General features: G+C 32.3%; 2 protein-coding genes across 3 annotated transcripts in view; both read left to right on the top strand.

Annotated features, from left to right (window-relative positions):
* Nucleotides 1-18,518, top strand: part of LOC144840695 (vasoactive intestinal polypeptide receptor 1-like) — an 85,085-nt gene extending 66,567 nt beyond the window's left edge. For both annotated transcript variants that reach the window (XM_078696657.1, XM_078696658.1), the window contains exons 3-13: nucleotides 167-236; nucleotides 5,785-5,895; nucleotides 9,057-9,181; nucleotides 9,698-9,795; nucleotides 10,086-10,206; nucleotides 12,920-13,076; nucleotides 14,012-14,090; nucleotides 14,892-14,961; nucleotides 15,425-15,510; nucleotides 15,923-16,064; nucleotides 16,341-18,518. In XM_078696657.1, the coding sequence (XP_078552783.1) occupies nucleotides 167-236; nucleotides 5,785-5,895; nucleotides 9,057-9,181; nucleotides 9,698-9,795; nucleotides 10,086-10,206; nucleotides 12,920-13,076; nucleotides 14,012-14,090; nucleotides 14,892-14,961; nucleotides 15,425-15,510; nucleotides 15,923-16,064; nucleotides 16,341-16,883 (1,602 nt within the window). In that variant the 3' untranslated portion in view covers nucleotides 16,884-18,518. The remainder of the gene's footprint in view (nucleotides 1-166; nucleotides 237-5,784; nucleotides 5,896-9,056; nucleotides 9,182-9,697; nucleotides 9,796-10,085; nucleotides 10,207-12,919; nucleotides 13,077-14,011; nucleotides 14,091-14,891; nucleotides 14,962-15,424; nucleotides 15,511-15,922; nucleotides 16,065-16,340) is intronic.
* Nucleotides 18,519-18,816: 298 nt separating this feature from the next.
* On the top strand, nucleotides 18,817-25,950 carry LOC144840687 (ATP-dependent RNA helicase DHX58-like). Its single transcript, XM_078696641.1, has 8 exons — nucleotides 18,817-19,197; nucleotides 20,663-20,975; nucleotides 21,475-22,812; nucleotides 23,075-23,245; nucleotides 23,545-23,710; nucleotides 23,817-23,940; nucleotides 24,255-24,486; nucleotides 24,927-25,950. The coding sequence occupies exons 2-8, from the start codon at nucleotides 20,702-20,704 to the stop codon at nucleotides 25,124-25,126; spliced, it is 2,505 nt and encodes an 834-aa protein (XP_078552767.1). The 5' UTR covers nucleotides 18,817-19,197; nucleotides 20,663-20,701; the 3' UTR covers nucleotides 25,127-25,950.
* The last annotated feature ends 470 nt before the right edge of the window (nucleotides 25,951-26,420 follow it).

Genomic DNA, 26,420 nt, shown 5'->3' with positions numbered 1-26,420 from the left:
AATCTACAGCACGTCGCGTGGACGTACATGAGATCAACTCTAGTTACTCTAATATTTTAGTGAATGATATATCCTGCACTGCGATGTTTTTCATTATGTTTAAGCCCGTGTTTGGTCAAATGTATTATTCGTAATAAGGATATGTTATATTATATTATTTCTGCAGGCTTTGGAAAACAATATTACAGTGTCTCTGGATAATGAAACGAACATTATGCCGGTCAACACATCTGTCGGTGAGTTTTATATTTTGTATTTTTTACTATTCTTTCGCTGAGGCAAGTATAAACAGTATGTCTGAGATTTTATTTTTGAAACTGGGATTTGAATCTTGTCCGTGTTTTGTTTATAGCAATTTGTGAATCAAACATTTTCTGCAACAATAGCCGATGATTGCTAAACCCGTAAATCTCGTATACCAGACGACTACATGATTTATACTATTGACATATTTTGTAATGGCGTATAGAACTTTTAAGTTGGTCTCGACCGTATTTTGAGTATCACGTGACTTTGTTTATTGTAACAGCGGACACATTCTGCTAAATTGTTTCACGAATCACAATGGATTCACTTTCATTACATTGAATTGTAATTGAATTTTTATTTTTAGTTTGTAATTATATTTGTTATCTGTTGTTTGGTATGCCTACTTCTCTGTGGAGAATCCTTGCCATTATTGATGTACAATGTGTAGGTCTACTGTACATTTACTATATGCATTATGATAGGAAAAGAAATTTTAATTTAATAAACAAAGGCTGTTATCTATGTAAAAGCAATATATAATTACATTGTAAAGTTGGCGCCGAAGTATTTATTGATATTACGCGCATGTCTAGAGAACATGACAAACCTTGATTAAATTATCTTTCCTATTCGGTGATTTCATTATCATGTGGATACGTCAAATATTAAAAATGTGTAATGCGTTATTATATTTTATTTCGAATGTTGACAATATCCTTTTGTTGGTAAACAACCTCTTCTAATGATTTCTGAAAATCAATACATATTATTAATATAATATTATTAATTATACGTATCGATTGTCAGAAATTATTTGTAGAGGCTGTGAACAGACTAATCAATATTATCAAGATTTGTCATCAATCAATATTATGTAAACTGCATATCTATATACGATTATATCGACAAGTCACTTGTTTAGCCACTGGAAGTTTCAATGATATAATGTATTTCAACAATTGATGTTTAAAGAGCGATTAATGTTTACACACACCTTAAAATGACTGTAGTTCAATACGATTCAATATGTTTAAAGGACAGGCTATTGTAGCAAGATTTTCAACACCTTATTGAATGAGCTTTAATTAAGTTAGTATGTCGACACGGAACTGAAATAAACCGTGTCGACATAATCATGGTACCGGTAAGCGTTCCGAGTAACTGAACGCAACTCAACGGAAAATACGATAAACGCGCAGTTGAGTTGAGTCGTGTTATGTTCGTTGTCGACATGCTGTTAGCTTACCTTACACATACTCATTTTCTATTAAAATGTGTAAAACTTCAGTATAATAATAGTGAAAAGATTATTTTCACCTTATATTATAGGCCTATTACATGAGCTGAATTAAAAACACACAAATCGATTAATTTATTTTTAAACCAGGTAATATTATTCTCAGCAGCTGAAAGGCATTTTGAAATCACGTGCTTATATATTTAATAGAGAAGAACATTCATTCACAATTCAATTCTACGAATTCAATTCAAGGAACGTGTGTTTTGCCATAAACACCTACAAATAGTTTGTCTCAACCGTCGCTTTAGCATGAACAGTTCAAACATAGTTTACAACTAAATATGAGACTAGGAAATGGAATGTAACATGACGGAAATAGTTTGTTTCACGATGTCATACAAACAAACCCATCGATAGACATGACTTGTGTACATTACGTTCTTCTTCGGTATGAACCAAAGTACATGAAAACGCGTAAGTAATGTGTAGGCCCAACGCCAGAATGTTTACAAGGAGTTCTTTTTTTTTCATAAAAAGGGGAAATGCGATAAAAGCAAGCTATGTTAAATAACGATTGTTTTAGGATTTTTTTCAGAAGAAATCTGCTGGTTGGCTTTGGTAAGCTCGGCCATCAAATAATGCAGATTTGTAGAGCTCACTTCGCCACCAAAGGTGCTCAAGGCGCTTTTGAATGATTATAGTATGCAATCACCTCAGATTAAATTGCGAATTTAAAATGGAAAGAGTAGGCCCTTGCCTATGGTTAAGCCTGGGCAAAAAGATGAGTTTTTGATAATTTTTTAAACAAGACTACTTACCGTACTAGCGCTATTTTTGGTGCTGATTTGAAATGACGAAAGCAATAAAGGTGGTTCTGTAAAATCTACGTTAACATGTTGGTAAACCAACTAGAATTAATAATGTCAACCAAATCGTTATCGTCATCCCCACCACCACCGTCATAATGTATATCATCCTTTGTTCAATGTACTATAAGAAAATTATTTTCCAATTCCTCTTCTTTGAAGCTATCGACCAGTTCAAAGTTCAATATATGTCATCTCTCTAGCTTTTGTCTTCCGATCGTCTTAATTGTTGTTATATTTAGTTACATCGGCTAGTGCCAAATATTTATTGGTATGTGCCCTGCCTATCTCTCATTTGTTTTTCTGACATGGGTTATTTTCATTATTGTTTCTCAATTGATTAATGAATTCAAATATATGTTTGATATTAACATGACTCCCAATTAATAAATCATAGCTAATCGGGATAAGAATTACACTTTAATATACGAATGTTCGACAACTATTTTTTTTTTTATGGAAACAGTTTTAAATAGAAAGTTCCAATAAAATAACATACAGTACAGTATATTCAAAATAAATGCCATTACATATTACGTTACACATCTTTGCGATCATTTGATTGAATGTGAAGTGCAAAGGAAGCTTCAGAATAATAAGTTTGTAGAAAATAATCAGCTCATGGTTAAATTAAAAGACGCCTCAGCCTGCAATAGCTCCGATTATAGCTGATTAAATGCAGTAAGATTAATTTTCAAGAGCAGAACACTCCTGTGTGTGGATGGGGGTGGGGCGGGGGGTAACTTATGTATCATGATGACGTTGGTAACAGGGTAATAATGACGGTTACAAATGAAATTTCATGATGAAACCTGTTGATTATGGAGGTGACATAATAATGTTAGCATTAATATCAAGACTCTTCTGCAATGTTTGTTAATGGTAACAACGTCAGCAACATCTGGAGATATATCTACCTTCAAACTTACATGGAGAATGTTAAATGATGAATAATCCTAATGAATATGCAAATGAGACGATGATGACAAATCCCTGCATCCCTATGCATACTAATGATTCAATTTTGTTCATTGTCTCCAAAGGTATTTGATCAAGACATTAAGCAACTGTGCCTATGGAAAGCATAATCATGTAAATAATACATGTCACTTTTATAACATTATTCGTCAGTTTTGTCATTATTCTGTAAGTTTATGCTATATTATTGATGACAATGTTAAATACTGTACATATAAGGATGCGAAATTACAGTGATGTTCGGCCGATGGTAATAATGTATAATTATCATTTTGTACGGGTCTGTAACTCTTCTTGTTGGCTTTACAACCATATCCAATATTAATCAATATCTCGGCGTCGGTATACAAACAACATATCATAACAGATCAATTAATAGAATCAACCTTTCGTTATGTGGAAATATGACCTATGTGTCACAATTACTAACAGATATATGATAGCGGATACAAAAGAACGAAACGAACAATATTGTCAAAGTGCATCATACACTTGACAAGACACATAATACCTTTTTCACTAAACTCTTCCTTTGATGTTGCTCAACATGTTCTATTGATTCATTTTCATTTAAGTTGACACACATTGTATTGTGCGAGTATTGATTGGAAATATTGTACTATCTTGTTTGTATCCTGCCGTATACCCAGTTAAGTGCAAAACTTTAAATGCACAATTACGTTCAGTTTAATTTCAGTTATTCGAGAATATGTAAATATATGCAAATGTATATATATATTATTATGGGGTTTTTTTTAAGCTTTTTCATTTTTTAAGGATGTATGCACTTATAAAATACAAAACATAAATGTTCAATTGCCAATTGAGCTATAATGTATAATTGACGCAGAATCTTTCTGCACCAAACCCAGTAGCATTGTCAATTTAACTATAATTCGCCTTATTCATTATTAATATTAATATTATATTATTTTTTATTTAAAACTTGAGTAATAATATATTATATTTATGCTTAAGACTGAACTCCTCGAATTAATAGAATAATAACCTGTATGATAAACAAAGCAAATAAAATAGTACAAAACAGACAACAACAGATTTACACTACATTTTTTCAAATTAAAAAAACAAACAAATTATTGATGAATAATATTATCTGTGACTACACTTTACGAACCAGTAATTCTGAGACTTAATTTGAGGCATATCCTCTTCGCTATTTCAAATTAAGAAAGACTAACCTTCAAACGAAATAACCATCGTTACCCCATACCGTACCATGTCACGTCAAACATTCGCTCTAAGACACGCTGTTCATGTTTTATTATTATGCACATAAATACATAATTCAATACATTTTCAGCTACTTAAGTGATAAATCAGGACTGTTGTATTGAATTGGTATTGGTGACTTTCATTCATGTGAATACTGTGATAATGATTGTAATGGTGAATAATAATAGTTTGGAAAATCATCTTATAATTGCTTCATGTCTATTAAATGCTTTCTTCTCTATTGAAAAAAAAATGCGGATGATTGATAAAAAGGGAACCATGACAACCTCAAATTAAAGTAAATTGAATTGAATTGAATTCTTTTCAATTAGCCACCACTTTAATCATCTTGCGAATGCTTTGTCCTCGCGTGCCTATTTTTTGTTTAAAATGTTCAATGTCAATAAAATAAATAAATACATGGACATTAGGAGTGATAATTTTAGTATGTTTTATGATTAATTATGTGAACAAAAATATTTATAACTCGTATTTCTTATGGAAATGGCTATTTACTGGGGTAATTTACACGAGAAAGGTGACATTACATGGACATAATAACCGTAAAGAAAGTGCTAAGGTTTTTCTCTTCAATCTTTTAAATTAACATCGTCGTGAAAGGTTGTTCATATCCTGCGGTATATTGATTTTGTTTACTCATGTTAATACAAAATCGTAAATAAAATAATGCTTGATAATTAACATAATTAAGTATAGGCCTACAGACGCTAGGTGTTGTGTAACTTCTATTATCAGTTATAGTTTAATCATTTTGCTTGGTTTATCACTACGTATACATACAATGCTTTTTATTTCAGAATATGTTACAGCACAGAACTTAATGACGACCTCAGTTTTGATTCCCGCGTGAAATTTATTCTTCGAAAGATTTTCTCTTAAAATCCGATAGAGGGCGCCCAGTTTATGAATTATGCTTTATAAAGACAATTCTTTTGCTGAATAGTTTATTTTGAGAGAGGTTATTTAGATTGTTTTCTAGGGTATGTTATTTAGGAAATACAAATGTATATAGCAATCTATCAGCTTTTTTCTAAAAAGAGGAAACATTAAAGATTATTGCACACAATAACCGTGTCCTGTTAGAAACACACCTAGCGTATAACGGTTTTTTTTTGTCATAATAATAATAATATGTAGGCTTGCCTTATGAAGAATAATCTGAAGTACAATGAATATATCGTTTAATTTCCATAGAAATCTTGTGTTCCGCTTATGATGATGGGAACTTATTTTGGGAGTCTGGACCACCAGGAACTTACTCAAAACCATGTCCAGAAAATTTATTCAAAGACTTTCCGGATACAGGTTAGTTTATTAGATTATACTAATGGGGTATTGCTATGTCATAGTACAATACAATCATTAACATATGAGCAAATTATATATTTAGCATTACAATTAACAACATTTAACATAACATAACTAAGATGCTTGTTTGAGAAGGGGTTCTCCTAGTCAAGGTTCCAGACGGAGTTTTGTCTTAATATTAGTAAAAAGATAAATATTTTGGTACATATGGCGTTTCATACGTATACTACTTGAGCTTGGATACTCCGGACAAAAATCGAAATAAAAACAAATAAATAAAAAAAAGACAATGAATACAGACTTGCGGCAAATCTAGGGTCCTCCATGCCAAACGTCTTCCTACAATTGTGAGGAGAAAAATATACATGTCTCAGTCTACCTGATTAAAATTGTACACATGTTTTGTCAATGTAAATGACAATAATAATGTAATGTGGTAATATATTATATCTGATAACGATAGTGACAATATATGCATTACAATGACAGTACTGTATTGATAACAAAGTATTGTTTGTGGCAACTGACAAAGATAAAATATTATTTTTTTTAATGATTGCGATTCCTGCAGTCATTTATAATATTGACAATGGTAATAATTGATACTGCTGATAAATGGTTAATAATATGAACGTGATCAAAATTGTAAACATTATTGATAAAAAAAAGTATAATGTACTCACTGACACTATTTTGACAATGATGATAATTGATAATGATGACAGTATAGTATAGTAATATTATATAATTTACATAGATATAGACTTGCCCCAAGTCTGTAGTTATTGTTTTTCATTATGTTTGTCTACCATTTTGGCGTTTTAACTTTTGTCTGAAAAAAAATCAAGTATTAGGCCTACGATAGGAAATACAACGCCATGCGCCAAAATTATTGATCTTTTTAAATACTATTGGAAACACAGTCTAGAACCTAGACTAAGAGAGAGCCTACAGCATGATTCGTATTTAAATGTATGAATAGATGAAGGAAAATTAAATCATGATTTGTATGTAGATACTGCAGTAATTGTTCCTTAATCCTTCTGTATTAAATCAGAAACCATTTCGTGAATTCACAATGTGGATCACGTTTAAAACCTATAACGTTCAATGGTTTTTATTTATTTTTCTGGTTGAATCATTTGATGTATTTTTAGTTTAAAACATCGATTATTTTCTGGTGAGTTACATGTCCCCGGGGTAGAGAAAGCAATTGCAGTATTAAACGAACTGTAATTCAATTGTAGCTTACTAGAAAACGAGGTCCTGTGGCTATGTTTGTGGACTAATCTTATAACCAATGAAATTCCGTAGGTAATTGAACAATCTCAATGCAGTAATGATGCCTTCATTATCTAAAACCAATAAGAAAATGTGTGGCAATTTAATTTATTTAATTGTTAATTTTCAAATCAAGGTAATTTAGTGGGTGATTGAACTGTATAATTAGTTCATTCCGTTAGTAATTTATCATACTTTCCGAGCGCGTTCAAACGCTAAAATTTCATATACGCGCGTGTCTCCATTTTAAATGCGTCATTTGTGTTTTCTTTGAGAATTAATTTACAACGCTTCTTTGGTTATTTGAACCGATAATTAAAGTATTTTTATGAATGTTTTTGCACGTATCATTGTTTTGCTTCTCACTAAAAGCATACTAAGTACCACCTAGATCCTCTAATTCATTATCATGGTATCAGAGATAAACAATAATAGTGATGCTGCTGTAGTCGGTGAATGCAAAACCTGTCCTACTTTATTTTTTTTTTAAATCCTCAGCAAATATGAAAAATTAAAAGTAATAAATCAAACTTTGAATAGGTCATTTTGTAGTTTTAATTAAATTAATCATTTCCGTAAAAAACAATCAATAATGTGTCCACTTGTAAAAAGACAAAATAAACGGTTACATTCAACCAAAAAATCATTTGATGGCAGCCAATTTGACTATTGTTTTGCTTTGGATTAAAGTTTTTAGTCGCGTGTGCAAACAAGACTCTACAGCTCACTATGTCGGTCGGTCCGGGTCGGTCGGTCGGTTGGTCTGTCGGTCAGTAAACACTAACTAACTAACTCAAATTTGCGCACGCGACTGCAGCCATGTATATGTCCTTGTTTCAGGTAATTTTTTTTTTCGATCCAATTGTTAATAAAAGTAAACAACTATACTATGTGATTGTGACATAAAAATGGCATTTACAAAATAAATAAAACATAAAAAATAAACCATCGTGATAGCTTCACCAAACGCATAGAGCGCGTATAGTTGCAATACATTTACTAGGCGTAGTATAGTTTCATTGGTGGTTATTTGATTGTTCAACGAATTTCAATGTTTCTTATAAAGAGCGACTGTTCAAACCAAGTTGACTGTTCGAACTCGGCGACTCTCAGTTGACTGTTCGGAGACGATTGACTGTTCGAACCCAGTTGCAATTTCAACAGTTTCTTTGCTGGAATCCTTGCTGTTAAAACAGAGATTAATTTATTGAGGAGGAAAAAAAGAAACATTAACACTCGTGTAATGCCTTTATTATATCAAAAATAATGTTGTTAATCTACATGTGCCTTGAAAGTAGGAATCCTAAAACATGTCGACCGAATAACCTTAACTTATATACAGTATTCAATTAACAATATCATCCTAACGCATGCGCGGTTACATAAGAAATTCAATAATAGTAATGACATACAGAAAGAACATACATAATTCATCGTAGCTTACGGTCACATAATTTTGTATTCCGTTGAAAACATTATTTGTTATTTGTAAGTAATGTAAACTATTTTTTTACGTGTGTGTTTTATTTTATTGTTCAAATGAGTACCGATATTGAGTCAATGAGTTGATTATTCGATTTACTTTATTTTAATTGTCAGATATCTAGGAAAGTTCTTTTCCGTTCTTTGACTTTTTCTATAAACTGTAGGAGTTTTTAAAGAAAAAAACTATAGCAATCTGTTTAATGGCCTCAGTTGGCCAAATAGACGTGCCTATAAGCATCGCCTGTAATTGTTTTTTCACAGGCAGATGACAGGCAGTGTCATGACTTATCTATGATAGAATTCAGCTAGGTAAAAAGGGTATCTACAGGTTTACTGTAAAACGGTATCAGACGTACTGATATGTATTATGCTTTTCTTTTTGTTTTGTTTAGTGAGGGCTACTCGAACGTGCCTGGATACTGGTGATTGGTACCCATATGGTGAAAATGGTACCGAGAATGGGAAAACCAATTACGATGACTGCATCGACTTGTATTTTGAACGACAAGACTTACTGGTAAGAGTGTACAGTAGTGTTACCATGGAATAATCTCTACGATTAGCGAAGATATTCGGCGATAGTTTTGTTTTTGTAGATGGCGTGTTATCTATTCGGTATTTAAAGATGACCTGGGCAAACCATTTAGTGCCAACGAATATAATAGCTCTGACCTCAATGAATGGTGTATGGAATCATGTTATGTGTTATGTGTCTTTTTTATTGAGTACGTTATTCAATTTAATATGAAAAAACACAGGATATAAAAACATGATTCGTTTGGTACCATTCAGCAAAATAGAACAGTACGTCAATATCAAAATGGAAATTGTGTATGTATTATTCCTCACCAGATAAGACATAGGTTAAGACGAAGTGGATATGGAAAGACAGTGAGGGATAAAAGTAGTAAATAATGCTAGAGTTATAAATATTAAGACCTTGACGAGAATTTAATTTATAGATAACATAATGAAATTTGATTTCCTGATGCTTAAAAACACAAATAAGTACAATCTTGTTTCTTTTTTAAAGGTTAAACACTTCCAAATAATAAAAACACTGCAGAAGATCGGATGGTCGCTGTCGTTAACAGCTTTAATATTAGGAATCATCATATTTGTTTATTTTAAGTAAGTAACACGACTTTGCAAATTAGTCATGTTTTACCAGGTTAGAAATTATCATGTTGTTGATGTTTAAGTAAGGGGGAAAGCATACTTACGTCACAATCCCAGGTACAACATAAAGCATTCAAAAGTATATTGAAAAAAGTCAACACATGCTCTCCAGAGATATCATTTAATTATTATTCAATCCGGTTGAATATGAATAGTATAGCTCTTTTCGATTGTACTTTTTTCTTTGTTTCGTTGTTGTTAATGTTGGGGCTAATTGTTGTTTATATTTTGTTTCTTTTCAGAAAATTACGTGTAGCAAGAAATTATATACATATTAACTTATTTTTATCGTTTATATTACATCATGTAAGCATTTTGATAACCAACAAGTTAGTTGTTCCGACAGACACTCAGGCAGAAGTGGTGAGTATTAGCTGCAGTAAACAAACGTTGCCTGCAATAAATAAAGTGTACTTATATTATGTAAACTTTATTAAGTCACGAGACTGATGTATACAGCACAACTCGTTCAATCAACATTGATTATTATTTATATTACTATTCTGTTTTTGTTTTGTTTTATTTGTTTTATTGATTTTATTGATCAAATTTTGATTTGTTTAGTCTGTAAATCAACAATGTAAATATTCTTTACTCTAAAAGGGTCTTACGTGACAAGATTTTTTATCTTCTAGTAATGATCTTATTATGGTTTCTTTATTTCAAATCTATTTTATATCTTTTTACTATTTTTGTTAGTTATACTGAACCATTGATGAAATAAATGTTGTTGAATTGAATTGAATTGTTTTTACACAAGTTCGTGATATTAAAAAAAATCGTGATAATTAATAAAACATTATAAAATACAACCAAATGTACAAACGGAGCATGAAACATGCATTGTTTACGGTATGCGTAAGCCAGTATGCGGAAGCATGTATGCGTAAGTCGGTATGCGTAAGCACGTATGCGTAAACCGGTATGCGTAATCCGGTATGCGCAAGCCTGTATGCGGAAACTGGATATGTGAATCGGTATGCGTAAGCCGGTACGAGTAATCCGCCGATATTCGGTATGCGCGCCTGTATGCGTAAACAAATACTACTGTACTATACCAAAAAAAAATGTCGGTATGTGAACACATGACATGATGATGTGATGGTTACTTTTACAGTTCGGTTGGTTTTCAAGATTCCTTCATCATAATTCCATTATGAATGCATTGTTATTTTTAGAATTTAACTTGATTTATTATCTAATTTTCTCGTTTAATTTCTCATTCGATGACTTCTCTTAAGTTACAAATTACCATTGGAAATTGCCACGCATTAAAAAAAATGGAAGCTAGAAGACAGTAAAAAAAACACCAAAATACAGCGCTATAATTATTTAAAATGTACACAGTTTACCCAAGAGTGTCCGAGAAAGACACGAGCTTCTTCCTTAGATGACATTGTCACAATAAATCAATTTATTACAACAAACACTGTTAAAATTGATGCATCGTGGGGGTATAAAGGTAATTCAATTGTAAATACATTCTCATGGGGTATAGACAGGAAATTTAGTAACATTGGTTGTATTAAATGATTGAAGCAACTTATTTTGAGATTGCTTTCTATTCGATTGGGTTGATGATATATACCCTTCGTGTTTGATTATTGCTTCACACAAAACACAATGAACTTAAATAACAATGTGAACAAAATTAAAATATAAGAGTGTTGACAACGACCAAAATGAGTTTGGACAACAAGCATGGTCACCGGTTAAAATAAGTATATGAACAGTTTTACACATGATGAAGTCATCAAAATAAAAATAACGATGGAAACACTTCTAAAAGATAATTTCCTCAGCAAGAACATTATTAATAGGAAGAAAACTCGTGAAAACTAGATGTGCTCATTAGTAAAGTTAAATATTCCGGATTACTGCTCGGTATCAAAATAGCAATTTATTGTCTTTCAAAACCAAGGAAACATTATTGAGATCGGTTCGTCATCTATCTAAGTATTAAGCTTGTTAATTTAAGTAAAATATTAATTAATTTAATATCAATAATCTTCCTATTTAACAATAGTTAATTCTATATTAGTATGAATGCTATGAAATAATTAAATTAGATTAAACCGGTTCTAATCGATTCGTTTTGTTCAGTTGATTTCACTTCAAGAAGCCTGGCCATGAACTTTTAGCATGCAGTCCGTATTGTCAGGAGTTTGTAGTAATTGATTCCAAATTAAGACCCATCCCTTCTGATATTCGCCCAGGAACTGAAGTACCTGGTACTATTGTATATTGAAACTATTTTCACACAATTGGCGTCTAATACATTACAATATAAATTTATCGTCTGCGTTCCTTTGAGCACTGGAGTCAAATAGAAGCACCCGGAGTCTCATGAAACAATGTTTGTTATTCCAAACAGTTCGATCGTTGATACGAACATCTTTGAGAGTATATATTAATATTTTAAATAACAAATCATGAACCGACGCAGACAAACAGAATAAAAAACAACAGATTCTGTAATGAGCACAATATTCTCATACAATGCGGAACAATGAAAACGTTAGTTGACTTTATGGTAAACAACATTTTGAGCGGCTTACGTAACTATCATGAATGTAAACACTATCAAATTTTATGTGACAAAATAATGTGATTTGTCCATATATGGACATGATGATGTCATAGTTAGTAGTGCCATATGTGTGCATATCTCTACCATATTTGTGCACATCACATTGTTGTTGTCAAACTAGTTTGATAGTGTAGACAGAGCTTAATACATCTAATTCAATGAACTGATAAATCGCCATGTTTTATTTAAATACGAAGGAACTATTAATACTAGTTATTATGGATATAATATGTTTGTATTTTTACCCATAAACGTACCATTTACGCATTCAAATATTGTTGCACTTACTGTAATACTATTAATATCATCATCATCACGAACGCTGAACATAGCGCACTTAACCGGATTTCTCCAATCAGAGCGATTATTGGTCAAAGTGTACACCATAGACTTTTAATATACTTATATATATATATATATATATACTTTTTTTATATAATTCCATTCAATAATAAGTATAACTAATTGCACACGTTGTCATTGCAGACTGCATTGTGCAAGACGCTTGCTGTCATTAGCCACTTTGCAATTTTGGCCAACTACCATTGGCTTCTCATGGAAGGTGTGTATCTTTACTCACTTCTCTCTGTGGCTGTTTTATCAGAACGATCAAGACTTGGATGCTATATAGGAGTTGGCTGGGGTGAGTAAGATAATGTTGAAATTGTATAGTTATGATACTGATAAGAATGAGAAATTAAAATAGTTAGAATTATTATGACTTGATGACAATGATGACGATGGTGGTATGAGATAGTTGTGATGCGTATGACAATAAATGGTGTTCGATGCTAGGATGGAGAGAAAGACGATGGTGCTTATTGTACTGATAATGAGGATTCCAACTGTATTGATCGATGATGATGACGTAAATGGATAAGATAAGATAATGAAACGATAAAATACGACGATATTGATCATGGTGCTGGAAATGCTACCATATTATAAATGAATTGTTATAAAAGGCGATGCACGAGGATAATGTTATATTGATGCTGATGACGGCGACGAAGCCACTGACGACGTAGATGATGAACAAGTACTTCCTACTTTCTTATTTTTGGGTGTACTTTTTATGCGGAATCTTGTAGAATACACAAACCTCGCTACGAAAATACATTAATTCAATTGATTAATATTTGTTTCCAAAACAAACAATTGTAACCATTTAGAGAAACAGAGCATGTTTGCTAAACTCGTTTAAAGTTCATGAAATTTGATTGCTTTTTACATTTTTTATGAATTCTGTGTAGGTTGTGTAAAATAAATCATTAATTTACCCTCAGGAATGACATAAATCTACGCAATTAGGCTACTACTTAAATTACAATTTTAGTTAAATCACAATTTGGTTTGTTAAATCTGTACTGTACTGTATTGAACTCAAAATTATACATGTTGACATTTAAAAGTCAGTTGGTTATTTTAACTTAATATGGTTTACGAAAGAAATTACATTATAGATTATTAGTAACATAGTCGAAATCAAATATCAAACTGTACTTACTTACGAGTCGTTATTCACCATGCAAACCTTCAAATAATGTTTAGATAATTATTACTTTTTTACGACTGTAGGAGGACCGCTTATTGTTACTGTGATATGGATTTTGGCTCATCAAAAAATCGACTTAAGTGATTTTAATCCAATGCAAAGGTAAGAACATATTCAATTGTTGTTGTTGTTGCTGTTGCAAAGACAGGCATTGTTCAAAGGTGTGAACGGGTATATGTAGAATTGTGGAATATTGTTGTTGCAAAGATAAAACAAGTATTAGCTAATTGCCTTTGACTGTGTTGTTGCAAACAAGATCCACTGTTTTAGCTTGTTGTTGCAAAGAAATAAAAACAAGTTGTTGTGGCAAAGATAGGAATACTTATTTAAGCATCATGGTGATGTTGACAAGATAGGGAACATGTGTTTGTTGCTGAAAAGATAGTAGCATGTATTGTATCTTGTTGTTGCAAGGATAAGCGCATGTATTGTAGCTTTGTTGTATTGTTTTTGAAAAGATAGGAAAATTGTGTTGGTGTTGTCGTTGCGAGGATAACAACATGTAGTGTAGCTTGTTGCATGGTGTTGTTGTTATTGTTACAAAGGAAATGTATTGTAGCTTTGTTGTTGTATGTTAGCTTGTTGGTGTGGTTGAAAAAATAGGAACAATTGTTATTTGTTGCTGTTGAAAAGAAGGAAAGCGTATTGTAGTTTGTTGGAATTTTGGTATTGCAAGATAGGAAAATGTATTGTAGCATGTTGATCTTACTGTTGAAAATATAAGAACATTGTAGCTTGTTGTTGGTGGTGTTGCTGTTTCGATGATAGGAACATGTATTATAGCTTATTATTGTTGCAAAAGTACGAATACGTAGGTATTGTAGGTTGATGCTGTTGTTGCTGTTGTTGCTGCAATGATAGGAACAGGTCATTGCTTATTTTGTTTTCTATTCATATTATTAGGTGTTGGATGAGCATAACTGAGTTCAAAACTTACTGGATACTGGATGTCCCAATCATGATCACAATCGTAGTAAGAAATTCAAATTGTATTACTACATGATGCTGTGCCAATTCTATCACAAGGGCGAATCTCCAAATAGCGAAATCTCCAATGGATGCGCACTCTCTTAATTTTCCATTTTATCATTGTTAAAACTTGTGATTTGTCAAATACTTCATAAAGGGGTTCAGCTAAAGCTTTGTACTTACGTGCAGCGCAAGTGATTTGAATCACTAGTGACAGACAGTTCGGATGATTTTGATTAGCTTGTGTTGCGCGTACATCCTTGTAATTAGACTTCACGTTTAGGATCCGCGTGATTGAACGCTTTTTGATGTAAACAATTATAAACGTGGTTAAATTAATTTATCTGTATGCGTTTCTTGATGTCTAAACTGTATATCGACATCTGACTGGTTAACTCAAATGCCGGCTAACAACTGAATTTATGTAATGAACTTTTGAGTGTCGACCGTCTCTCTCTTCTTTTCAGGTAAATCTAATATTGTTTCTCTTGATTCTTTGTGTTATACGGGACAAATTGAAAACTTCAACAACTTCTGAATCAAAAAAGGCCATGTAAGTATAAACATAATGTAACGTCTTGTGAAAGGTTATAGTTCAATATCTTAATCTTAATCAATTGTTTTGTTTAAATCAGGATGCTCTCATATATTCAACTATCTACACACGCTTTTGAACACTGTTTTATGTAAACTTTCATTTTCAATGTCTTTTTCACACTTGGCTCAGCTCCAGCTGAGCCACCAAGTTAAACAAAAACTCATAACAGTCAGGGAAAATGGCAAAGGTTTTCTACTTTCTAGGATTTTTATCAGGTAATCTATATTGTTTTGAGAAGTCTTGTAACATGACCACAGTGCCATTTGTCCTTTAACTGATAACTGTTTCATTTTTTTATAATATCGTTGACTGTTAAGAAGCTAAATTACTATTTATTATTGGTACTGTTTGTGTTTCTGATTTGTAGAAAACTGGCAAGATCGACGATGGTACTCATCCCGTTGTTTGGTCTGTACTACGTGGTCTTCTTGGTCATCCGTGACAACATGGGTAGTCATACTCTTGATATGGTCAAGATTTACTTTGAATTGGTGATTGGATCCGTTCAGGTAATGTGCATTGACATCTGTCAACCAAAGAGAAAAATAAAGCGATTTGAACAAAGTCATCAGCCAAATCTGGCTCTTGAAACTCCCGATCTTCGCTGATTATATGCAAACAGTGAGAATAAATTATTGAGAGTCACCTAGAAATCTCCTGTCAGATTACCTAAAATAAAGTTTTATCAATCATATTCTTGATTTTGTAATTACCTTACGTTAGTTAAAATATGTTTATACTGTACGATAATTAAAATTAACAATATTTCACCTTCATTTTGTTAGGGTTTACTAATAGCTGTACTATATTGCTTTATGAACGGAGAGGTGAGACAAGAAATCGGTAGAAAATGGCATCTCCACAAGTTGAATCGAGCACTTTCATCTCATCGAAGTTTAAGAGATGCCAACTCAAGAGTGTCCTACTCAAATCAGGGAGGCACAACAAAAAACGAATCCGTGTGCGAATCGGCTACACAGAATAGCTCAAAGAACGGAACACTACGATCAAAGATTTTGAACTTTAGAATAAGTGCTCTTACATCACGTGATTCGCCGGGAAAAGTTGCATTTGAGATCAACGGTAATCTTCGTAACAAGGATTCGTCCAATGAGAACGAAACACGTATCGTTAACTTAACAGACGATTTTGAGGACAATAATGAAGATGTGCAAATGCTAAAAACCGTAAGCGACCCAGAGGACGTCGAAAAGACAACTAATTCTGACAAAAATGACGAAAATGACGAAAATGAGGAAAATGAGGAAGAGGAGGATGAAACATCAAAATTAAAACCGGACGAGGCTAATGGTGAAACTATTGTATAAACGTAATTAACACAAGTTTTGTATATATTGGTATCAAAATGTAAATAATGTTCCAAACAAAATATAACTTGTAAATTTGTAGTAATTAAATAGATTTAGTTAAAATGTACAGTATATTATTGTTGAATATCGTCAGTGAACACCATAAATAGACACAACAGTGTTTCTGATAATCTAATAGTAAGTACACGAGCTTATAGTCACTGTGGTGTAGGCGATGAGGGTGGGTTTCAAAAAGTGAAATGTTATTGTTTGTATGAAAACGCGGCTGTTGTGCGTCGATTGTTATCTATCATTCCATACATATTCATGAATTCATGGGTCTATAACTATTATTATAATAGGAAGCTTTCGATTTCGGACGATTTTTGGTATCTAGGCTACACACTGTGTATTCAAAATAGGACCGGCCACAGTTCTGTTTATGTATTTATTATACTGTATAATATTCTTCTGTAAAAATTAGGATTTGATCCATTTTTCAGATTTATTTATGTTCTTAATTTCTTTAATTTTGCTTTTATTTATTATGTAGGCCTATATGTTTTTTTTTTGTACTGGTTGATCAGACTGTGCTTAATGACAGTTAAAAAATGCATACACAGTGGTTTTACATTTCTTCGTTAATGTATTTTTACATTCAAAATAATAACACGTTTACCAAATGATATACCTTTTATATAAAAGGAGTTGCCGTTAAATAAAAAATACAACATTCTTATATTCTTATAAAATTCAAATGTATTTACAATTTAATATTTGTTTTTCACAAACATTATTATTGTTTATTGCTGAGAGTGTTTACACAGACTACCAAGGAGATATCTACATTATAATATGTAAGAATACTTTAATTGTTTTATTTTTATTATTTATTTAGGAATATAAAACACATTTACAAATAAGTATAAAAAGTGTGTTAAAAAAGGTCAGTAGTATAAGCCACCAAACTGAAGGTGTGTGTACTTTTCTATTCGAATGGTCTGTTTCCTTTTAAACGGTTTTAAAAAATCGGTTTTTTTTCTGGAACTAACACAGTTTATACCATGTTTATGTTTTAGTGAACGAAAACTATATTTTTGATACACACCTAAGCTGATTTAACACACGGTGTTACTAATAAAACATAAGGCAAAATGTAAGGATTTTTTTATCGAGCGACTCCAATTTTCATTTCGAATTTGATAGCATCACGGCATTAACAAAGAGAAACTTACAGTATTAATATTTAAATATTAAAGATAACGCACACTAAAGATTTTTAAACTTTTAATATTTTTGTTATGAGTTTCGTGAGTTTGAATTTAAAATAATTCCATTTTTGGGTGTGAATTTAAACGTTTTTAGATACAGTAGTTTCGAAGAGGCATTGAATTGAATTAATCATTAATATTTTTAACTGTAACTAATATTTATATTATTTGTAGACGTGTATTATGGTTATTATTTTATATTATGAAAGCATAATGGGCATTATTGAGGAACAAACCACGGTCATATATTTTTAATGGTAACCCACACTAAGATAAAAAAAATTTCTCTAACATTTTTGTTATCAAGTTTGTTATATTTTTCGATTTATAGTCATTTCAAAGGCGTTTAGTTGTATCGTAATAAACAGATATTTTAAACAGTTAAAACAGTTACCGTGTATGACATTTTTATTTTGAGTCTATATGCCCTCTATATGCCTCGACAGATTTCCACAGAGTGGATCAGTTCACTATTTTTACTAAAATATGTACAGTGTTCCAGAACAACCCACTAGACAACCGTGCTTACCGTATTATGTGCGTAAGCCTAAACAAAAAACAGCAATTTATGGGGATTATTTTACATACCGTATACATTTTTTCTTCAAATAAATAATCCTCTCCCCATGATATGCAAATGTTCTATTAAGAGGGCGCTCTGCATTGTCAATGAACTCTGGTCTGGTCTACAAGACAACCTTCACCATCGACAAGCAACCATGTTTGTATTTTGAAAACAGTAGGCCTAAAATGCTGTGTTTGTGAATCTGACGATAATTCACTTATTTATCAGGGTATTTAGTTCTTCATTTTTGTTTTATATTGTGGAGATAATTATTGAATTGTTGGGTCACGGAAACGGGACGAATGCCATACACTATGTTCAAGATAGGAATTTTTATGCATGATGTACCGCCGTAGCATGGCTAACATTCCTAAAATCGACAAGAATACCTGAACGTTATTATAAAATATACAATCATGAGGTCGGATTTAACGAGATTTAAAGTTTACAGCCCGAAGTTTAGGAAATTTGCAATGGACCAACATAACTAACAATGGTAAGTTGAAATAAATTTACATTTATTTTAGTATGAAGGGATTTTATTTTTCAATCTACGTAACTACTTAAATTTGGCGCGTAATCTGTTAGTGGTGTTAAGTCAAGAAAATCGTATTGTCTGTATAAAACATACAGTATACAGAAATGCATGATACTCGTGGTTAAAATGCATGGCACCAAATTACACTATTAAAAATACTACATTAAAGCATCAGAATAATATAGAATAATACATTTCATTTAAAACAATGTAAAAACAAACATATGGACGCTTTTTTGGCATTAAGTTATTGTAAAATAGAACAAAATGTTACCAAAGATGGTGGTTAAATTACAAGTTAGGCCCATCAACACCACCGGGACATCTGTTTCAGAATGACCATCCTATTTTATAACGTTCAACTAATGGTGTTCGTAAAGCATGAAAGTGTAAGATAAAGTATAATACTTTGCACGTAATGTGAGCGAGGAGAGATGTGTTTGTATCGAATTGAATCCGCCACAGTGGAGCTTGACATTACAGGAAGTTTGCTTTTGAATAAATTTGTTTAGCCTTAGAAAACCCACACACCGTACTATACGGTAGTTATTAATCATAACTACTAAAACGTAACATATGTAATCCATGTCACAACATTCATTTACTGTGACCCGATTCTGAAACCGTTACTAAATTTATAGGGATAGACATATATTTCACCGTTGCGCAGTTATGATGTATGTATGTCTATGTGGATACTGTTTATCATTGGTCAACTCAGGGGCACAGTCCCCCTGGTCAACATGAGTGACGAGAGTGATGAATGAGGATGTCACATGTCACACACGGGTCACACACAGTGCAATTCCAAAATGTATATTAACCTTTTACAAGTTTTGTGTTGAAAATGAATATAACTACTAAAATACATATCCGGCCTTCTACATTTACATGATCACAATCTGAAAGCAATGAGATTATATGGCATGATTCATATAATTCGATGTAAAAGTATATTGTAAGTCAAAGCATATTTACAGTACACCTGCATATGTCAGTACAGTACTTTAAATGTATGAACTCTTGATAAGGTTCACTGGATAACATAACAAAGTCGTTCGCTATTTCAATAGGCTATTACGTCATAGTATTATGATGTACACGTTGTAATCTGGAATTTCCCATGTTGGGCGATACCACTATCATTGAATATACGGGGATTAAATTCATATCGTAATGTTCATACATTATAACTGTGTATAAGCCATGGCTGAGCAGTATATAGATTGGTTTATGTTATGTATTTAACATTTGTAAATGAGTTATATACATGATACATTTGTCTTTGTAACGCAACATATGCAAACATAGCTTATATTTACCTGCTGTTAAAATGCATTGTTCCAAAGATATGAATAGATAGTTGGAAATTACAACATAGATTCATATATTGTAGTAACGCGATATCTTTTGACTGTTATAGGCCTATCCAGGTTTGGTATGCTAAAATCTATGTATAATTATGGCAAAATCAACAACAGGAAAGATTTCGGGGTTCACTAAGGCTCTTATTGGAATAAATAAAGAATTAACAGAAGAAGAGGTGCGTTTATTGAAAGATATATGCATTATGAGCGAGCTTCTAGGTGAAGACGAGTTGCAGTCTGTAACTACTGCCATGTCCCTGTTTAGGGCGTTACATGTCTCGCAGGAAAATACAGTAATTCTAGAAGAATTGCTTTTAAATATCGAGCGGGCAGATCTGATTTCCAAGTACCTGATTGCAACTACTACAGGTGGCTATTTTTACATTTATTTTGTCGTCGCATTGCTTTTTAAAATTTGTTTACAATAGATATTCCTAACCCGGCCTAAATTAACAACTAATATAGGCCCTATAATTATTGGTTATTTTCAATTTCTAGATAATTATATTATATAAATATAATAATTATTATCAAGTAGGCATCATATTGCTTTTATATATATATATAGCTTTGCTATATATAGCATATTATAATTAGATTAGATGAAATCAACATTTTATTCATATCATCACAGTCATCGTCGGCACAATTCTAGTTAGGATATCAGTCTCAATTGAAATGAATGAAGGAATATTTATGTGGAATTAAATGCTAATAAACAGTATAAAAGCAAGTGTTGACATAGAAGATTCGAAACTCAGAATCAACATTAAAAGATGTTAATGTATTGCTGTACTTCCATTTTCACTAATATTAGCATATACCGTACCATACTCTATCATATCATCGTTATACATTATTTTTTTAGACAAACTACCGCCAGTGGCTACTAAACAGTTGGAGAGCAGATCAACTGACATTTCTTGTATTGATATGAAAGATGAAGTTTCATCTGGTCTAGGCCTAAGAGAACCTGGCGGTACCGAATCAAGTCGATATCCTGCCGATATAACAGTCGTCGGTAAATCCACGCCTTTCCGAGCTTCACCTACAAGGGAAGATAGGCCTACAGCATCGGATGCTTCACCCGATTTTACTCCAGACGAAGAGAAGCATGAGTTGCGTGATTATCAGAAAGAACTGGCACAACCTGCATTAGAAGGAAATAATACAATAATATGTGCTCCGACTGGATGTGGAAAGACAATAACTGCAGCTGAGATATGCAAACATCATCATGACAATCATCATGATTCAAAGAAATTTAAGGCTCTGTTCATTGTCAATATCCGTCATCTCACAAGTCAGCAGAGAAAAGCCTTTGAAACCCATTTTGACATGAGAGATCTTGGAGCTCTAAAAGAAATGGAGACACTAGATGCTGTTTTACAAATTAAAAAAGTTGTCATGATAACCGCCCAGATATTAGTAAACGCTTTGGAGAGAAATGATGTAGAATTATCATTCTTTGACATGCTTATTTTCGATGAATGCCATCACACAACTCTTAACCATCCATACAATACGATCATGCGCAATTACCTTCTTAAAAAGAAGGAAGGATCAAGCCGTCTGCCGTTTATTCTTGGTCTAAGCGCTTCACTCGGAGTTGGAGAAGACGGTGATGCAGCAAAGCATATCGTCACACTGTGTGCCAACATGAACGTCAATTGTGTTTCCCACGTTCGTGAAAATCTCCAAGACCTTGAAGACCATGTTCGCACACCAGAAGACGACAAAATATGCATAGTTAATCCTCGACCATCTAACGATAAGTTCAGAAACATAATTGTAGATATTATGAATGATCTAGAAGCTATGCATGTTGGAGATTCTCGACATGAAAAGGGAACACAAGAGTACGAAAACTGGATCATCCAGAGAAGAATGGATGCTGAGAAGTTACATGATCGTCAGGAAACCGTTATTGCTGGTTATTTGCTGTCTTTCAATAACGCACTTGTGCTATACGACAACACCAGAGCCATCGATGCCATTGGACTCTTAGACGGATACTTTAATGAGAAACGTTCTATTGCCAAAGAACACATTGCTCCTGAGGCTGATCTAAGAGAAGACTACGAAGTGAACCATGAAAGCAAGTTAAGAGATATTGCTAAAAAAGAAACAACGAATGATTGTCCAATGCTTAAAAAATTAACAGAACTTTTGCAGATGATTTTCAAAAGAAAACATGAATCAAAAGGTATATATTTTTACATTGTATAATATATTGTAAGTTCTATTTATGGTATAACCCGGTGTGATTCTTTTGATAACTGTTGTAAATTACAATTAATTATGCTTTTTTATCCAAAAAAAATGTGTTCTACGCTTTATCCCCATTCATAAAATGAGTGAATACTGGTCAAGAGCGTGTATTGTTTCTAATCAATTCTTATAATTATACTGTAATTATTAAGTTACTGTAGAGTACGGATTAATTAATTGTGTTGTTTATACTTTAGGAATAATTCTATGTCGTACACGACAAATAGTACAGAGTATAACCGATTTCCTGAAGCAAGAAGAAGCACTAAAAAGGTACAACATCAGACCTGATTATCTAGTTGGGCAAGGCAAGGCTGAGAATACGATGAATGAAACCGATCAGGCCAAGGTTTTAAAGCGTTTCAAAGGTAAACGTATAGCAGATTATGTCTGTAAACACGCATTAAACCTTAAACCAGTTACCGTACATATTTACGTGTATCTTACGTCGGCATGGACTTTCCACCATTAGAGGTTTTAACATGTCCACTCAAATCAAAAAGTTCCTACTGTGTCGATAAATTGAAAAGTTCCAATTGTATCGACGTAGTACTGTATTGTGCTTCCTCTAATTATTGTTTTATAAATACTATAAGATATACGGTACCTGCACACACCTTTAAATCTTGCTCGTTTGTATTACTCTGTCTGTGATTTAATATTTCAGATGAAAAAATCAATATCCTTGTTGCCACTGACATCGCACAAGAGGGCCTGGATATGCCAGCGTGCAATGTTGTCATTCGGTACAATTTTGTCAGCAACGAAATTGGAACAGTACAGTCCAGGGGGCGGGCTAGGGCATCTGGCAAGTGCTATCTTATTGTTGAGAGGTCTGTATTGACTTTTTTCGATTTCTCCAATATATTGTTTAATAGTCAATTGCGTTTGTGTTTGTTTGTTTTTTAATTATACTATAAAAATATAATATTGTTACAGAGGATCACGTAATGAAAAACATGAATACGGAAATCGCGAAAAGGTAATAAGAATGAACGAAGCCTTAGTTCAAGTTGATCACAAATCAAACGAGGAGTTTAAAGAGGAAGTCCGTATTAGACAGGTAAATTAAATGTTTAACATCAAGAGAAAACCAAATTTTTAAATTGTTATAAGATTTAATGCCCGACTGTAAAGTGCGCCGTCTATACTCGTTCTGCTCATCGTGGCCACTATAATTGAACGCTTCTTTTTTGCATGACACGCCTTTCCATATTTTGGGAATCGCGGCTTTATTTGATTGACTGTTTTGTTTTTAGGCAGGCTTTTAGACTAAGAACATGAACAGATTTTTCTAACTCAAAAACATTCTTAAACAGTAATTAAATATTCAATGTTTCTGTTCTATTATTATTGTTAATGTCTTGTAAATTTTAGAATGAACTAATAAAGGAATATGAGGATGAATTGTCGAAAAAGAAAGAAACCCAGATGTTAGATCGAGCAAGTGATGTCGAGGTTCTTTGTAAGGAATGTTCGCAATTTTTTTGTTACGCATCAGATCTTCGTGAAAATGGGAGTAATATCACGTGTGTTCTACCAGTATTTAAAGAAAAGATTAGAGAGATTAAACAGGGGAAACAAGTATACAGAACTACGGATACTATAGGTAATTATATTCTTTAAATTATAATTCTTAAAATTGGAGTTATAAAGTCAATTTCGCATTCTCCAGTAGTCTTTGATTATAAGTGGGCCTACAGCATAATTGAATTGTGACGTGAGGGATGAACAACCATGATGCAAAATACCTTTACGCGACTTGATGAGTCTTTCCAAGCTGAATATTCAAATCGTTAATTATGTTTTAGTTCATAGGATCGGGATTGCCATACCTCCATACCAATTTCACAACACAAGCCACAACATTATAGAATGTGCGCTGAAGAATTAGTGGCACAAAGCATTATTGTCATTTTGATTTACCGTACGACTATTTACATAGTACTTTCAACTCCATAACATACTTCTTGTTCTGTTTTAATCAGCACCGTGACGTTAACTAAATAATGTGGTTTACCCCTCTTTTTTTGTTCATAATTATTGCAGGTTACATAAAATGCGCCAAATACAACTGCGGACAGCAGCTTGGCATTCTCATCACTTACAAAGGTATAACTGATGTCAAAGGATACGGTTTGAAAGCCCAAAGTCTTAAATTTCATAATCCTAAGAAGGTTTTGAACTCAACGTGGACTCTAAAAAAATGGAAAAAGAGAACATTTAAAATCGAATTATGGGAACCTTAAGTAAGTAAGATATTTGGTTCCCTCTAATAAGGCGTGCAGCAAGTAATTTTATTAATTACAAACACGTTCGAATGATTCGACTTAAACGTACGTGAATATATAGATATAAACCGATTAATGTGAGGAATAATTTGACGCATTGATTGTGCCTTATTTTACTCGGATGGATTACCGATTTGGTAATGAATATAGTATAGAGAATGTAGTTAAATTTTGTGTGTAAATAATTATAGCTCTATACCACATGTCACACGTGCAAATATAATGTATGCTTGTTATGTTTAGTTAGAATCGAATAATACCATTTGGCCTACTTTAAAACATTAAACTATATAGCTATGTTTTACGATTGGAATTAATTGCTTAAATAATTACAATTGAATATTGAATGTATAAATATAAATATTGTTCCAACATAAACAAAAATGTTAAAATATATTATTATTTATATTATTTATATTTATTATTTATGTGGTCACTTACGATAAATGGTCCTTTAAAAAAAGGTAAATTGTGTGTAACTAATACCACATGTCGCACGTGCAATTATAATTTATGCTTGTTTATGTTGAGGTAGAATCAAATAATACCATTTGGCCTACTTTTTTAAACATTCAACTATAACTATGTTTTACGATTGGAATTAATTGCTTAAATAATTACATTATATTGAATGATTGTATATTTTTTTAAATGAATTAAATTTTTGGAAAAAAAATGTGTTGTATTTGTGTACTCGTCATTGAGTCGACGGGGTGCATCACAAACCGATGATAGAGCTAAAGCAGTACGGCAAAACGGAGAATTCTGAAACATTTAAAATTGAACCAAGTACACCTATGGCGAAACTTTATAGTGTAAATATTGTTCCAACATAAAAAAAAACATGTTAAAATGTATTGTTATTATTTATATTGTTTATATGTATTATGTATGTGGTCACTCATGATGGTTTTAAAAGAGGTAGTCGCTTATTAGTGATGGTCGATTATGAGAGATGATTTTAGGAGACAAAATGTATTATTTATTTATTTATTTTCATTCGTTTTATTTATTTCGGTTAAGCCGACAACCATTAATGCTCAGAATTGATACGGAATGATATTCCGAAGAAACGATTGATTTACTATTCTCCAGATAAAGTAATGTAAATGTGTGATTTGACAATACAAATATTAGATGTTAGTGTCTGTACTCTATTGAATTATTCAACAAGACCCGTGCCCTACTTGCCCTAAATTGATCGGCCCTACTTTTGATATAATACTGTGCTGGGTTGGGATAAGTTTTAAAT

Source organism: Antedon bifida, chromosome 4 (assembly GCF_963402885.1).
Source record: "Antedon bifida chromosome 4, ecAntBifi1.1, whole genome shotgun sequence".
Classification (NCBI taxonomy): Eukaryota; Metazoa; Echinodermata; class Crinoidea; order Comatulida; family Antedonidae; genus Antedon; species Antedon bifida.
Note: the sequence above shows the minus strand (reverse complement) of the source record. Positions and strands in the feature narration are given on the sequence as shown.

Excerpts from the sequence above, each read along its gene's own strand:
- LOC144840687 (XM_078696641.1), top strand. The coding sequence starts at position 20,702 with ATGGCAAAATCAACAACAGGAAAGATTTCGGGGTTCACTAAGGCTCTT. Across the intron at positions 22,813-23,074 it reads AAGAAAACATGAATCAAAAG|GAATAATTCTATGTCGTACA; the intron begins GTATATATTTTT and ends TTTATACTTTAG. Across the intron at positions 23,941-24,254 it reads AGGAAGTCCGTATTAGACAG|AATGAACTAATAAAGGAATA; the intron begins GTAAATTAAATG and ends TGTAAATTTTAG.